At 43.1% G+C, this 17,020-nt stretch overlaps 1 protein-coding gene across 2 annotated transcripts in view; it reads left to right on the top strand.

Annotated features, from left to right (window-relative positions):
- Positions 1-6,418: 6,418 nt before the first annotated feature.
- Positions 6,419-17,020, top strand: part of CCDC93 (coiled-coil domain containing 93) — an 88,823-nt gene continuing 78,221 nt past the window's right edge. For both annotated transcript variants that reach the window (XM_035008169.1, XM_035008168.1), the window contains exons 1-3: positions 6,419-6,620; positions 10,976-11,089; positions 12,533-12,627. In XM_035008169.1, the coding sequence (XP_034864060.1) occupies positions 6,579-6,620; positions 10,976-11,089; positions 12,533-12,627 (251 nt within the window). In that variant the 5' untranslated portion in view covers positions 6,419-6,578. The remainder of the gene's footprint in view (positions 6,621-10,975; positions 11,090-12,532; positions 12,628-17,020) is intronic.

Genomic DNA, 17,020 nt, shown 5'->3' with positions numbered 1-17,020 from the left:
TGTATATTAACCCATGGAGATATCACAAATCATACATCCATTCTTCAGATGACTATTCGGTCATGTTAAGTACTTTTCTATCTCAAACCATGCTTGCCATGGACAGTGTCATGCACATCTCTTTATTCGCATGTGTAGTTCTTGAGAAGAGGGCCCTCTATCCTTCCCCCCATTCTAAAAAGTGAGGAAGAAACTCCCTAGGAATTCTCTCCACTGAGGGTCTTCACAGGCCCATCACATCCTCTGGCAACAAGAAAGTTGCTATGCCAAGCACCGGACTCGGTCATCTGTCCACACAACCCGAAAACAGAAGTGAGTCACCTTCTAAGTTGATCCCACTTGTAATGAGTCCACTTCTGAAGATCAAGAACAGCAACAGATTTTTTTCCTCTATTAATGTAATTCAGATTTCTTTTCCTCTTACTTTTATTGCTATTAAGGGATGATACAATGGTTCAAATAAAGGATTATAATTTTTAGAGTGATGTTTTACAATTTTAGATTACTTAAAAGCAATCTTATAAACTCATGATTTCTGTGTTGTTCTATTTGTGGATAGAGTAATTTTGTTGTTGTTAACAAGTCCAAAAAATAATCCAGAAACATGGCAGCAGTTTTTGTCTCTATTGAGACATGTGAAGGGTCTTAGATAACGTTTTAGAAATCTACAATATATGTGTGAATTTTAAGAGTAAATTATTTCCATCTTATTTGATTTCAAGATAATGAAAGCATAATGTATCTTTACTGCTAGTTAAGAAGTCCATTGATCCAGAAAAACAGTATTCTTAGTCATCTCTTCTAAAGTAATTTTGGGTTTTCTCTTATTTACTTACAATGTTAATTTCCTGAGTGCATTGTTTCATTTTTTTTCCATTTCCAGACAGTGTCAGGGTTGGATTTTTGGTTGTGGCTGTTTACCAACTCCCCATAACTTGAAGAATAGTAGGAATTTTACATGAGCAGTCTTGCCACTGTGGACATTTGAAACTCAAAGTCCATTTCTGTAGACCAAGGGCTGAATTGATTTCAGTGATAGGACTAAATGTTTACCAAACAATTTTTCTTAAGCAATATGACTGGTGCTTCAGTGAGATCCAAATTCCTTCTTTTATTTTTAAGATTTTATTTATTTACTTGAGAGAGAGAGAGAACGAGCACGAGAGGGAGGGAAGGGCAGAAGGGAGAAGCAGACTCCCCACCGAGCAGGGAGCCCCATGTGGGGCTCGATCCCAGCACCCTGGGATCATGACCTGAGTCAAAGGCAGACACTTAACTGACTAAGCCAGCCAGGCACCCCTATCCAAACCCCTTCTGATGGTCCCACAGGTCCTGCCTGATCTGGGCCCCACAGCCTCATCAACCACCTTGAGCCCTCTGTGCTCCAGCCCCTCAGGCACCCAGAGCTCCTCTGCTTGGCCATGCAGGTCCCTCTGCCTGAAATGCTTTTCCCTACTCTGTGTCTAACTCTTGCTCAACTCTAGGTCTCCAACGTCATGTCCTTGGAGAAACTTTCACTGACTTCTCACTCAAAATCGTACCTCCTGTTCCTCTTTTTCATCCCACCTTTTAACTTGCCATTAAGAGCACTGACTTCAACATGCAAACATATAGTTGTTGATGTGATTATTTGTTGACTGCACGTTCATCCCACAACTCCACTGTTCATTTTCTGTATCCCGTGTTTGCCAGGCAGGGGATGGTATTTGGAGGGACAATTCTTCCTTGTACATACGGTGTATTAGTCAGGTGATGCCATGATGACCACACTTAGCAAACAACTCCAAATCTCAGTGCTCAGAACAAACATTGATATCCTGCTCACAGGGCTGGCTGGATTGAGCTGGGCTGGGGTTTCAGGTCCCCTCCCTTCTCTCATGTCTGTTTCTCAGTCAGAGGCCCAGGCCAGGGGAGCAGCAGCTGCCTGGGTAGGTTCTCATGATGGATGGAATGACCATAAGAGAGTGATGGAAACACAGAAGAGTTCTTAGCACTGCAGCCCAAACTGACACAATCCCATAGCTTCCCACATTCCTCTGGCCAAAGCAATTCTTATGACTCAAAGTCAATGCAGGAGCCTTGACATCCGTAACAGCTGGGTGCTAAATGTTGATAATACTTCCCAGTCACTGTGAAAACTCCAAATGCCCCCTTGGATGCTGAATCACTCCTGCCACCCTCACTGAAATTGCTTCTCAGTGCCTGGCACACAGTAGGCACTCGATGCATATTTGGCGAAAAATTAACTTTGCCAAATCACCCTCTAGAACCTTCATAAAAACTTACTTATTGACTAGGGAGTGCAATGGCGGTTTAATGTCCTTTAAACAGTAATTATTACTTTCATGCAAAGGTACCTCATTTTAATTTTTTAATTATTTAATGAGAATTTTTTTCATATGTTTAGTGACCATTTCTTTTAGAAATTCTCTCTTCAAGTCTTTTGTCCAATTTTTTTTCTTTCGCTCACTTTTGTATTAAATTTTTCTTTCTCATTTGTAAGAACTCTTGTCACAGGTAATGAATATTTTTCCAGTTTGCCTTTCAAATGTTTTACTGATTTTCTGACAGGACAGGCAGACATTGTTCCTATTTACTTAGCTTCATCTCACCCTTTTCTTGCATGGCTTGCTGCAGTAAACATTTTTACTGGCAACATCCTGTCACACAAAATGGACACATTAAAATGTATTTAACCACTCCCTTTCATGGGCTATTGACATGGTTTCCAGGTTTTTCTCTCACAAATAACATTGTGATGAAGATCTTTGTACATAAGCCCTAAAAGTGGCAGCATCACATCCAAGGATACTTTTTAAGTTCTTTTTTTTTTTTTTAAGATTTTATTTATTTATTTGAGAGAGAGAGAATGAGAGACAGAGAGCATGAGAGGGAGGAGGGTCAGAGGGAGAAGCAGACTCCCTGCCGAGCAGGGAGCCGGATGCGGGACTCGATCCCGGGGATGCGGGACTCGATCCCGGGACTCCGGGATCATGACCTGAGCCGAAGGCAGTCGCTTAACCAACTGAGCCACCCAGGCGCCCCTACTTTTTAAGTTCTTGATACATTTTGCCAAATGACTCCTGAGACTCTACCCTCCAGGACCCACACCCCAGCTCCTCATACTACAGGTGCTGACGTGCCAGGCCCTGCTGATGAAGCCTTTACCAGCCAGCCTTGTCTGGTGGCAAGCAAGGTGAGAGAAGAAACAGTGGGTCTGGAGGGGGGGCAGAGGTTGTCCAGAACATCCCATATGTTCCTTCTGCCTGGAATGCTTTTCTCTGAGCTCTTTTCATGCGCCTTCTTGAGACTTAGATCGCCCCTCGAAAGGTGCCTGAGAGTCCTATCCTCATCCCTCCATCTAGAAGAGTCTTGGGCTCCAGCTATTCCCTATCATATTTTTCACTGGGTTTTTTTTTTTTTTTTTTCCTGAAGAGCACTAATCTAGCCAATATTATCTTATTAAGTGGCATGTTTCATTTCTGGCAGTAACTATCTTGTCTGGCTTGCTGACTACAATTTCTCTAGCACCAGGAACTATTCCCTGGCACAGGGAAGAGTGGGGCTCAAATTGGCTGCTCATCGGAATCACCTGTGAAATTTTAAACATTTCAAATTTTAAAAATCTTGCCCCCCCAAAATAAGAAATTTTTAATTATTAAATCACTTTACCAAGAAAATGTGAGATCTCATTTTCTATGGGAGATACAGAATGCATGTGTGTGTGTGTGTGTGTGTGTGTGCGCGCGCGCGCGTGCTGGGTCGTGTCCAGAAGCAGAGGAGGTTTAGGTTTGCTTGCACGGCCCGGGCCTTCATTTTTTACTATAGAAATGTGATATGCTAAATATAGGATGGTGTGTTGTAAAACTTTACTGCTTGAGAATAGATTAGCATATGATTAAAAATTTTCAGGAAGAACTCATTTAACTTAAAGACTCTTAGCTCATTTATGGATCTTAAATTCTGTGTGCCACTGTGATCTATAAAGAAACTTCTGAAGTCACTGTTCACTACTGTGCTGCATGTAAAGCAATACACGCCAAGGGAAAAAAATTCCCATATTTATGTCTCTCCCCAGACCAATTAAAGCAGAATCTCTGGGAGTAGAATCCAGACTTTGGTAGCTTTTAAAACTGCTCACATGATTCCAATGTGCAGCAAGTTTGAGAGCCACTGACATAGAAGTAATATTTGTTGGATGAAAGAACGTTTGATAGATGAATAAAAGGACATCATGAATCAGAAATTTGGGGCTCTGGTCTCAGCACAGCCACTAACATGCTATGTGACCTAAACTGTGTCACTCTACTTCCCTAAACACACACTAGATGCCTTTAAGATCCCTTCCGTCTTTAATACTTCATATACTCCTTCTTGGTCACAGCAAGAGCCAAGTTGGGGGCTGGGAGAAATGAGAACAAAATGATTGAGGCTTTCTAGAAAACTTCACTTAGGATAAAGGTAATCCTAACAGGAAGCTCTTTACTATGGCACCCCCTTTTTTTTTTACCCAAAAAGGGAAACTATTTGTGAGGTTCCTGAGAATCTTGCACTTAGAAAAACATCACACAGCTCTGTACTGAATGTGCAAAGGAGAGAGAGAATGATCCCTCATCCCCAAAGATCCCACTAGGGTGACAAAATGTGTGTATGGGTACCCTGAGCCAGTGGAGAGGGACAGAGATGCATTTATTCCAAAGTCCTCACAAACCTCCTTCTCTGACATTGTCTGTTCAAGGTCTTCTCCAAAGCTGCACTGGGGCTCTGCTCTCAAACACAGGAAGCCCAAGCTTTCTTGACTGCTGCCATGGCCGTTTTGCTGGGATCTTTCAGGAAAAAAAAACAAAACAAAAAAAGGCATGCTCCCAACCCAACTCTGCTACTGTCACCTCACACAGGCTGTAAAACTGGGAAAGTTAGCTGCTCATGTTTATTTAAACATTGCAAAGGCATTTACAACCGGGAACTTGCGTGTGGCCTGAGTTTTATTATTCTCCAGACCCTCCTATTCTCTGAACTACTTTATATACAGCTATTTAAGCTTGCCTGCTATGTGAGATTTTGCTATCTGTCCCCAGGCATCAATACTTTCTAGTCATTCAACAGCGGCCACAAATTACCCTCCATTCCCTCTCATCCTATACCACCTCGGGAAAGGGCAATTTTAAAATTACAAAAATAAATACATTTGGGAAGTTGAGAATGGGTGCCTTAAAAATTGAGATTCATTGGCTTCCCAATGGGTGAGTTCAAGATGTCACATAACTCTGCTAAGAGAGTTCCCATTTCAACACCTTAATTTCCTTATTCAATTTTCTCAAATTTGGGCTGCCTGGCACACAGTTTTGTTAGCAGTATTAGCAAACTGCATTTAAGAAGGAAATGGCAGTTCTTAGGGCCTTTGAGACCACATGGGTATTGGGTCAGGACAAACTCCAGGAAAAGTACCAAAAAGCCCAAAGAATTCCTTCAAGGACAAACATTTACTGAGTATCTACTTATTATGCTAGGTATGCAGAGAGGAAACACACACACACACACACACCTCTCGATCTCTAGGAGCTCAGAGCTTCACATTCCCCACTCCCCCATCCCCCCCCAAACACACAGAGGGAACGATTTCTTATACAGCAAATTTTCATGTCACCTCTTTCTTCATCGCTAAAACGAAATAAATAAATTTTAAAAAGCTGGAGAAGCCCCTGTGAAGCAACTGAGGGTTTGGAGGGGGTCTTGTGGCCCGGGAGACAACCCTTTTAAAATATAACTGCCATCCATCTTCTGGGACAGACAAGGGGTGCATCTTGTAAGCGACGTAGCAGCTAAAATGACGTCAAAACCGAGTTGCACTCTCAGAGATGACCTTTTCCTAAGAAACAGAGCTAGCGATGTTGGGGGAAGGGGGATATTGTCCCAAACCAGGTTTCCTGGGAAACAAGACGCACTGGCTGGAACACTGTGGAAGCAGCGGGCGTGCAGCCTTTCTCGGGGGCTCCGTTCCCAGGTCCGGATATACAGCGAGAAGCTTGCCCAAGTGCGCGTGAAGCAGAGAACACCCCGATTCAGCTAGAACCGGGCCGGGGTCTGGAATTCCCAAACGCATTCATGCTGGAATTCCAACACCAGAGCGAGAGGGCTTCCGAAGTCCGGCTCACGGAGCTGACAGCACCCCCACTTGGGGCATCCGATGCCTGTGAAACGCCGAAAGGGAGCCAAAATGCAAAATTTCCCCGAGATGAAGGAATCGCCCCTTTTGTAAAGCACCTCGGAGAACACTGCGGAGCTCTGGAGAGAGGCTCCCGCGAACACCGGCCGGAGAGCCCAGCGGGACAGCAGCTCCCACTTCCCCAGGCGATCAGCCTTGCCCCGGGCTGCTCTCACGCAGGCGCAGTTGCGCCGCGCTCGCGTCCCAGCGCGCATGCTCCGCCGGGCCGCCGAGCTCCCAGCCGGCGGCGGCGGCAGCGGCTGCGGAGGAAGTTTCCGCTTTGCCTCCACCCCGGTAGCAGCTTCGCGGCCGGGGACAGCTTCCTCCGGACGCTCCGCGAGCTTTGCCGCCGCCGCACGTCTGTCACAGGACCATGGGGTTGCCCAAGGGGCCGGAGGGCCAGGGTCTCCCGGAGGTAAGGACCTCCCTCTCCCTGACACGTCCGGGTTCTTGGGGGAGGGCCGAGCCCGCGGGGCGGCGGGCAGAGCGGGGCCCGGGCAACGTTTGGGGCGCCCCGCCCCCTTCTCAGGTGTGTCCCCCGCGGGGAGAGCTGGCCCTGTGCGCCGGGGACCGAGCAGGTCCCCCTGCCTGGGCGGGGGCGGGGACAAACTTCAGCCGCTCTCGGGTCCCCCGGGACGGAGGTGGTCTTTGAGCCCAATACCTAGCCCCACGCAGCCCCAGACGCCGCGGGGCCCGGGGTCCCACTTCTCCCCCGCAGTGTCCCCCGACTCCTAGCGCCGCAGGGCTCCCTCGAAGCCCGGGGCTGCTGCGCCCTGGGAGTCACGAGACGCGTGCTAGGACGGTCCGGGCTCGGGTTGTGCAAAGGGCGGTGACCTTGTGGCGCCTGCTGCCGCCTCGAGCGGCGGCGGGGTCCCGACGGCCCGCCCCACTCGCCTCGGTGCGTGCAGGGAATGCACGCCAGACCCTTGTAGCAGCAGGAAGTTTGGGAACCGTGCGCGCATTGGCTTGTGTGCTGGAGGCTACGCGCTGTCCGGTGGGGCTGTGTGGCCCGGCAGAGCGCCTGGCGGAAGCATTGCTGCTTCCCCAGAACGTAGCGGGTGCCTTTCCTTACAGAGGTGTTTGTTATTAAATACTCACTGGATCCTGAGGGATAGGATAATCAGTGGTTTCCGGATTTCCACATTGGCTAGGAATAAAGGGAACGTGCATTTCCTTTTGGCTGCAAGTGTCGTATAGCTAGGTGGTTTGCAGGTGTCTTCTCTTCCAGTCGATTTACTCCAAAGCTAAGTCTAGAGTACTAGATTCTGGAAAGAAATGGAACCCACACTGCACCTCTACCCCCCTCCTAAAGTTCTGAAGCAGGCATTTGATAGGAGGACTGATACCTTGACATGCTGAGTGGTTCCTTCCCTTTCAACTGCCTGTCATCCCATCCACCCCACCCCCTGCCAATCCTCAATTCTTTCATCCCACAAGTATCCAGTAATTGAGGGATCACTGTTCTGTGCATAAAGGCTGGGGATATAGTGATGGAAGGACAGACTTATCTGTCAGTGTATGCTCCCAGAATGTAAGTCCATTTTGTTGTAACCTTAGGAAACCCTAAGAAATGTCATGTTGTCAGAACCCTTGTATTAGGTAAAACCTTACATGCAAATTACATCGATGGAATGGGGGATTGTGAAGACAGAACTGTATCCTGGTATTTGATATTTCTTTTTTTGGTCACTTGTTTATTTTACGCTCTCATCAAGTTTTTGCCTGGCCTTTTGCTACAGACTCCTGTCTGGCCTCTCAGGTTTCACCTTAAATCCCTCCAATTCAGTATCCCACAGTACTATAAATGGGGGGGAGGGGGAGTCTTTTTTTTTTTAAGATTTTATTTATTTATTTATTTGACAGAGAGAGACAGCAAGAGAGGGAACACAAGCAGGGGGAGTGGGAGAGGAAGAAGCAGGCTTCCTGCTGAGTAGGGAGCCCTGATGGATCCCAGGACTCTGGGATCATGACCTGAGCCCAAAGCAGAGGCTTAATGACTGAGCCACCCAGGCGCCCCAATGGGGGGTCTTTCTAAAGTAAAAAACAACATGATCCTCTGAGTCCTTCGTTTAACCCTTCTCTGACTGCCAGGAGGCTGGGTCTGATTTGTCACTTTTCTAGGAACCTAAGGCAGTTCTTGGCAATTAGGAGGCATACAGGATAGATATAGTTAAATTACTATCATTTAGTTCAAAGACCAGTACATATGACTATGGATAGTCTGTGTCATTAAGCTGTCACTAATCCAGTTAATTCCTTAAATTCAGTTTTTTAAACCCTTTACTGTATGTCTGTGAAGGATAGGAAGATAGCTAGAATTGGCTCTGCCTTCCAGCTTCCGTGAACTACAGTACAGAGCAAATGAAAATTTAGCGTGCCTGGCTTAAGAGCTCACAGTCTTTCATCTTTATCAGAATTTTAGTTTTTTAACAATGGATGTATTAACCAATCTGATGGCTTTTTATACCCTCAAGAGAGGGTATTCTTTCAGTCACTATGTGTTAGCCAGTGGCCCTTTCTCATTTTGTTTCAGTATTAATCTGTGAAGTGAATGTGGAGTCTTATTAACATTCTCCATTCAGTGTCTTGCACCAAGAAATTATTTCACAGGTTATATTGCAAAAGTGTACATACTTCTCCATTCTGGGGGTGAGTGGATAAAAAAACATGGGCCATGCATCTGCCTTGGGGTTGGCCAGTGGGTGTTCATTAGGTACAAGGCAAAGCAGGAATGATCCTCCTGGGATGAAATGTCCTCTTCTTGGAAGTGTTTTCATGATAAGTGATGACTGAACAAATGAAGTTTCCTGTTTTACATCCTAGGAGTTTAAAGAAAATACTTATATCATCCCATTTTTCTCTTCTACCCCATCTTTGTGAACCATATTGCTCTTTACCTTCTCATTTCTTTGAGTCTCCCCACTTAGAGATGTTGCTTAACTATACCACATCTTTTGCAAAGGAAGAGAAGGTGTAAATAATTAATATTACTTTATTTTTCATGTCCCCTAAGAACCAGGGAATACTTTGATGGGCTGGACCAAGGTGATTTGAGAGAGGAGTAAAACAGGCTGTCACCTGTACCACCTCCTATTGCAAGAGATTGTCAATCACTTTAATAATTCTTTGTTCAACTGTTTGTTAATCTGTAAGCTCCCTCTCCTGGCATTTGTACTTCAAAATAAACTTGAATTTCCATTATCAGTGTCATGACTATGAAAACATTTTGTTAATCCATGACTGGCATAGGTCATGCACTTTATGTGATGATTGAACATGTCATTCCATATTTAATTGTCCTTTGAGCCTAATGCTACTTCAGAAGAGGTGTTAAACATGACTGAATGATATATGGGTTTTCCTGATCCAGCTAATAGCCCATTTCAAAAGACAGGCATATATATTAACACCAGACATTTTACTCAGAAGAGGTTGCAACTTAATTGTATGAATGGCAAGAACTATAAATAAAATAGAAATGCAGAGGAGTGACCATTTCAGGCTGCATTTGTCAGGGTTGGCATCAAATAGGAGCTAGAATTTGAAGCTGGTTTCTGGGTGGCTAGAGAATATCAGAAGGGAAGGGGTGTGAGCAGTGAAGAAAGGGGAATGAGCCATGCTTGAGGTTGGCCATAACCATAACTGGATTGTTTTGGAGGGAGGTAAAGGATGAAGCTGAAAAGATAGGTTGCAGCCAAAGATCTGAATGCCAAACCCAAAACTTTGGAGTTTATCTTACAGACTGTGTATGATGTGTTAATGATAAGGACTGGGGGATGAGCTAAAGAGGGAGGATGTGAAAGCTGTGATTTAGGAAGGAGTGAGGAAAACAGATTACTAGAAGAAAGATTGAGAGGCTATTGCAATAGTCCTGGCATGAAGAGTAACTAAAAGGGAAGAGGTAAATGTGACATGTATAAAGGAAGAGTTCACAGGCATTGTTGGGTGAGGGATAGTTAGAGGTGGGTACAAGAATTTGAGCCAGCTACACATTGGCCGTGTTTTATATAGAGAACTGGTTTTTTATGTTCTGCAGTAACGGAAGAAAGGAAAGGTACCGTTCATGAAAGTAGGTGGAGGCAGAAGTACTAGAATAATTCAGTTGTTTTTAAGTTGTAGATCAACACCTGGGAGTGAAGGTAAGATACAACTTAACTTTTTGAAATTAGATCCCTATTCATACATTAGATGAATTTATTATTTTTAAGGCAATCCCATTATGTGGCAGTAATCATCCTTCAGTGTATCTAGGTTGAAAGCCCTCCTTGTATTTGCTTTAGAGATCCAAAAGAGAAGTGCAGAGAAAGATACATACTTGAACTCCCTTCTTTCTTCTTGCCCTGTTTGTCAGTAGCTTCTGGGACCAAGATGTGCATAAAGTTTAAAACAACAACAACAACAAAAAAAACCTTCTTTTTGTCTGTAAGGAGTTTATAACTTAGTCGGGAACCTGTCAAGTAAACAGTGTGTTAGAGAACAGGGAGGTAATGTGCTGTAATCTTCCTATCCCTGGATTCCTTCAGCACCAGATGAATAATCTGTACTACCTGTGTATGTCTTCTCCTACTACGTCTGACGATTAACACAGCTCATTGAGGCCCGAGGACGCTGTTCTTTATGGCAGCCCTGTGTCCCCACGCTCCTGCATGAACAGTGAGACAGCCAATGTCAGCTGCTCCTTAGCTGTTAAATTGTGGCATCAGGGGATACACCCGGTGTTCCTTTGTTTAAGTTAGCTTTTACCAGCCTAACTTTTAACTTTTGTTTTAGGTAGAAACAAGAGAAGATGAAGAACAAAATGTCAAGCTGACTGAAATTCTGGAGCTTTTGGTTGCAGCTGGGTATTTCAGGGCAAGAATTAAAGGCTTATCACCTTTTGACAAGGTAAGGGGAAACCTTTCTAACCATTAGGCTGTGTTTTGTTGGGACGGAATGGTTTACCAGGGCAGAGAAAAGAGGGAGGGATTGTGTTTTTACTTTCTCCAGTGTCCATGTTTCTCTGTGATTCAGGTTTGTTACTAGAAATGTTCCAATTTCCTATTACAAGAAAATAAAAATGTATCAGTAGATATGCCTTGAATTCCTTTTCTGTGTACAGAGCTTTGGGAAGTACAAAAAAGCATTAGAAATAGTTCTTCCTTTTAAGGAACTTACAGTTTGAGTGGAGAGATAAAAGTTATGTAAGATAAAATCTGAGTTAATAAGGAGCTGTCCCAAGTCAGTGTGCTCACAATTGCCACATATTCTAATGATGGTAAATTTTGAATTTGGAGGAAAGAGAAGTCACTATGGGATAAAGTCTGTTAATTCAGCAGAACCTTCGAGAATCATGCACAAGGCAGAGTAATAAGTGTTGAGGGCACAGAGATCAGACCAAGGCCCTGTACTCAAAGAGCCCAGCTTCTATAGAATAGGGAAGGAAGACAAGTAAAGCAACATACATAGAATCAGTGTCACGATGCAGTAAGTGCAGCAGAAATGAAGCTTCCAGATCAGACAGAGCAGGCCAGGAAATCTTCCCGGTGGAAGAAAGTGTTGAGTGCTCCAGTGGGCCATGGCCTGGCTTTGCATAACAATCACTGTGGACTATTTTATAATACAGATGTTGAGGGCTCACCGTTTGATAGTTTGGTTAGATCTAGACTGGGGCCTGGAATCTGTATTTTATAGGCATCTCACATGTGTCTAAACACAGCCAGAGATCAGAGTCCCCATCAAGCTATATCTGAAAAGGATTTTGTTTCAGGGTGGTTTTTTAACCTCGATCTCATTTGCATCTCTGAGAAGTCCTCTGAGAAAAGTAGAGCAGGGATTCTCCTCTCCTTTAGATACATGAAAAAAACAAGATGTGTGGAAATTCAGTAATGAGCCACAAATGTCAGCCTTGCTGCTAACCTGTCTGATCTGCAAAACACATAATTCCTCTGGAATCTGGCACTTACCCGAAACTGGATTAAGACTTCTCCTGGCTGAGAATTAATGTCCATCCCCCTCAGTATAAAGAGGATCTGTGAATGATATGTCCGTTTCATAATATAAGTCAGCTACTCGGTCACACTAGCCACATTTCAAGCGTTCAGTAGCTGTATGTGTATTGGACAGTGTGGACACAGAACATTTCCATCGCTGCAGAAGTTTTATTCAGTGGTGCTATTTTAGATGAATTGTAGTTGATGGAGTCAGAAGGACACATGTACTCTCTCTCTAAAGATACATACTTTGTATGGTCATTGATTCTATAAAAACTTATATTTTTTTCTCCCTTCCACTTCTTCCCCTCTCCCCAAACTAGAATGAGAAAACAGATATTTTCTTTGTGTCTTGCAGGTAGTAGGAGGAATGACTTGGTGCATTACCACTTGCAGCTTTGACATAGACGTTGATTTGCTTTTTCAGGAAAACTCCACAATAGGACAAAAAATGTAAGTTATCAGAGTTTGCCACGGAAGAGCCTAAAGGGGAGAAGGGAGCTGACTTCTGAGAGTCTACTATGTGTCAGAAGTTGTGCTAGATGCTTCACATACTTCATTTTAATTTTCATTGCAACAGGTATTATTACAGTTTTATAGATTATGAAATGGAGGTTGATAGAAGCCACGGTCACACAGCTAGCCTATAAGTCCTTTAATGCTCAGACTGTTTCTAACACTTTCTCTGTCTCTCTTTTTTTCTAGTTTCTTTGAAAGATTATCGTCACATAACATTGTATTAATTTAAGGTGTACAGCATAATCATTTGGTATATGTATTGCAAAATGATCACCACAGTAAGTTTAGTTAGCATCCATCACCTCATATAGTTATAAATGTTTTTTCTTGTGATGTGAACTTTTTCTTATCACAACTTTATATGAACTTTCTTATCACGACTTTCTCTTGTGATATGAACATCTACTCTCTTGGCAACTTTCAAATATACAGTACAGTATTGTTAACTCGAGGCTCCTTGCTGTACATCACATCCCCAGGACGTATCTATCTTATAACTGCAAGTACCTTTTGTACTTTTTGTCTCCCTTCACCCGTTTCCCTCACCCCCCACCCTTCACCTCTGGCAACCACCAGTCTGTTCTCTATTTCTATGAATTCAGTCATTTTGGACTCCATATACACATGAAATCATACAGTATTTGTTTTTCTCTGACTTCTTTCACTTCGCATAATGCCCTCAAGGTCCATCCATGTTGCTGCATATGGCAGGATTTCCTTTTTTCTTCTATGGCTGAATAATGTTCCGGGGTGTGTGTGTGTGTGTGTGTTTACACACACACCACATCTTCTTTATCCATTCATCCATGGATGGACACTTAGGTTGTTTCCATGGTTGGCTATTGTAAATAATGCTGCAATGAATGTGGGGTGCAGATATCTCTTCAAGATACTGATTTCATTTTCTTCTGTTAAATACTCAGAAGTGAAATTGCTGGGTCATATGGTAGTTCTATGATTTTTAAAATTTTTAATTTTTTAATTTTTTGAGTAACATCCATACTGCTTTCCATAGCAGCTGCAGCAATTTACAGTCTCACCAGCAGTGGACAAAGGTTCCCTTTTCTCTGTAGCCTTGCCAGTGTTAGTTATCTTCTTAGTTAGTCTTTTTTGAGTTTAGCCATTCTAACAGTGTTAGGTAATATCTCATTGTGGTTTTGATTTGCATTTTCCCGATGATGAGTGATGTTCAGCAGCTCTAATACTTTTTCTAATACTCTCTAAGAATTTCCAGTGACTGCTTTGTTTATCTCTTTCCAAAGGCAGCTGGAAGGAACGTATTTGATGGAAGTTGAATAGAGTGAGGAGAGAATCTTTCCTTCCCCATTGCCTCTGTGTAATGCAGAGCCTCACTTTGCCTGCCATCGAGAGAAGGCAGCATGGACTCCTTGCTAGAGGTTTCACCTGAGTGTAGCCTGCGCAGTCTTCCATAGCTCACCAGGGGCTTGGGGATTTCATTAGACCACTAGGGGTCCCCAGTTCTGCCCAGCCCTGCCAGTGGGCAGCTGTGTGACCTTGGACAAGCCTCAGTTCCCTTATCTGTCAGGAGAGGGATTTGTGATTTCAGATCTGTGTGCATCTGTGACTTATTTAATCATTTTTCTGAAGCTTTATTCTCCCCCAGGAAAAAACTCTTCCAAATGGATTAAAGGTGGCTTACAAATATGCGTATGAAGCAGTGATAGAGAAAAGTCAAAGCAAAGCAAAAGGAAAACAAATCAAGTTGGGGATAAGGCTACAGCATTTGTCATGGGCCACAACATGCCTGGTTTTCCTAAGGGTGGGCCACAGATTTGGTTCTAAGCTTTCTGGCAGCCAACAACAAGAGAAAAACATGATAAATTACCCAAGTCACAGTTTCCATACAGAAGAAAAATCGGTGATTCCATGCAGAATCACCAAAATTCTTATAATAATAAGACCAAAGGACATCTCTGGGCTGCTCATTAAAGGACATATTGTTCTCTGTGACACTGTGCTCATCAGTGCCCAGCCATGAATAGCAGAGCTCTACATCTGTAGCATCTGTCATTCTGGGACCGGGGCATCGCAGCCAGTGACCTGTTGTGAAAAGTCCTTTACTGGGAGTCTGCGGGATAGAATCTAGGCATGTGGCTCTGCTCTCTGCTGGCTGGGCTAATCCAGACATAGATTTTTATTCTTGTGTGTTTGTTATTTTGTTTTTATTGTGTAGGTGCTACATCCATGAAGTAAAAAAAAAAAAATTGAAATACTGCCGAAGGGTACAAAATACACAGCTACTGTCTCTCCCAGTACCCTGGTTTTATTCCCTGGAAAGAATCATCTTTGCCTGTTTAGGTTTTAGATTTTTCAGAGAGCTCACTTCCACATCTCTAACTTTGTATGTTTCATTCAGATCTGATAAGAGGAGGAATTTAGCTCACCTGTACTACTCCCTACATCCCCTTTGTCTCCCATCTTCCAGTCTTGTAATTATTATCTGTTTTTCTAGGATCACTTGAATAGCTTTAACCTATATAAGCTTCTGTTTCTTGACTCATTTTCATAAGATGGTTTTTCCTGGTTCCTAGCTATGTATATAAATGTTTTGCTATCTGTTTTTCCTTCTTACTTTCAGCCTCCATTTACCATCATATCATTACTCTTACAATGTTCAGGGCATAATATTTATAGTTTGTTTTCTATAATAGCAATTAAATTGTCCATGCTTTATCTACAGGTAGATTCTAAAAGTAAATCTATAAACAGTGTTTACAATAAGAACTAAGAATTGTGATGGTGCCAGAGAAAAAGAAATGTAATCTTCTGGACCATAATGGTGCTGTTTGATGGAGAATATTCAAAATATTGCAGTCAAAAGGAATCCTTATTTATTCATTGACTCACCAAACATTTATTGAGTCCCTGCTTTGGGTCAGGCATTGTTCTGGGTACTTTGGATATGTTAATGAAAAATGTCCTGCCCTCACAGAGCTTAGAGTCTTTGCAGGGGGGAGATAGACCATAAACAACTAATTTAATAAATAATTATATATAGAAGTAATATATGTGCTATGGAAAAAAAAAATTACAGCTGGGAAGGTATATGAAAAGGGACATGGTTTGGAGGCAGTTGTTAACTTTAAGTCAGCATGGCCTCATTGAGAAGGTGATATGGGAGCTAAGACTTGAGAAAAGAGGGTTCCAAGCAAGGGAGACTCTGAGTGTGAAGGCTCCAAGCAGAAGCTTGCCTAGAGTATAGTGAGGTGGGGGGAGGGGGAGAAGGGCAATGGAAAAGGTGCAGACAGGTTGTGGGGGCCAGATCAGGTAGAGCTTTGTAGGTCAGAGTAAAGACTTTGAGTTTAGTCCAAGTGAGATGGGAAATTCTTGAAGGGTTTTGAGCAGAGGAAGAACATAATCTGTTCATAATCGGTTTTAGAAGGAACCATCTGATTACTGACTAAGGGGGTGAAGTTGGTAGCAGGGAGATTTTTTAGCATACTGTAGCCAGGCTCACGGGAGAAGATGGTGGCCAGGACAGTGGGCTGGCAGTGGAGGGATTCTGGATCTGCTTTGAAGGTAGAAACAACAGGATGTCATGACAGATTGGATTTGGGTGTGAATAACAGGGGAGTCAAGATGGTTCTGAGGTGTTTGGCCTGAGCAAGTGGAGGTGGTCTCTACGAAAAGTCACTGAAAATCAGGCACACTGTAATTTGTCCCATAATTATACAGCTTATTTTCCTTGAGTTTCTGATTGCCTTTTTTTTTTCTTTTTGACAAAGAAGCACATAGCCTTACCTGTAGCTAAGATCAGCCAGATTCTTAGTCTGTTTTTTAACATAAATTCACCATCTTCTCGAGGACACTCTTGATTGAAGCCTCTTTCTGTTTCAGCTTAAGTGATTGCTTTTGATACCTGTGGCACCCCTGATTTGCTGGGATTTCTTTCAGTTGCATTCTTTCTGCACCAATCTTACCATTTCCTAGATTCTATCTATCCCTTCTTCCTAAATTCCCTTGGTGTTTTACAGTGGTTCTTAGCCCCTTTTTCACCTTGGTGTCCTTGGGGGTTATGATACTTTCCCATCAGTGACAGTACTCTTAATAGATACTGGAGTACAGTGTTTTTATACAAATTCTTAATCTGAAATCTGAAAAACAATGAAAACAGGCTTTTTCTTTCTAAGTGTGGATACAAAACTCATTTGGGAACAAAACATGACCTGAACTTTTTAAAGGCTATTTATAGTTTATACTGATCCCACTTAGGTGAACATTCATAAGTTTTGCTGCAGAAATAATAATTTCTTCACATATAGATTTCACTTGGGCTCTACATAATTCACAGTGTATATGATTTACT

This window comes from Mirounga leonina, unplaced genomic scaffold (genome assembly GCF_011800145.1).
Source record: "Mirounga leonina isolate KUSES-001 unplaced genomic scaffold, KU_Mleo_1.0 Mir_151, whole genome shotgun sequence".
NCBI lineage: Eukaryota > Metazoa > Chordata > Mammalia > Carnivora > Phocidae > Mirounga > Mirounga leonina.
The sequence above is the reverse complement of the archived record's forward strand: the minus strand, read 5'-3'. Positions and strand labels throughout refer to the sequence as shown.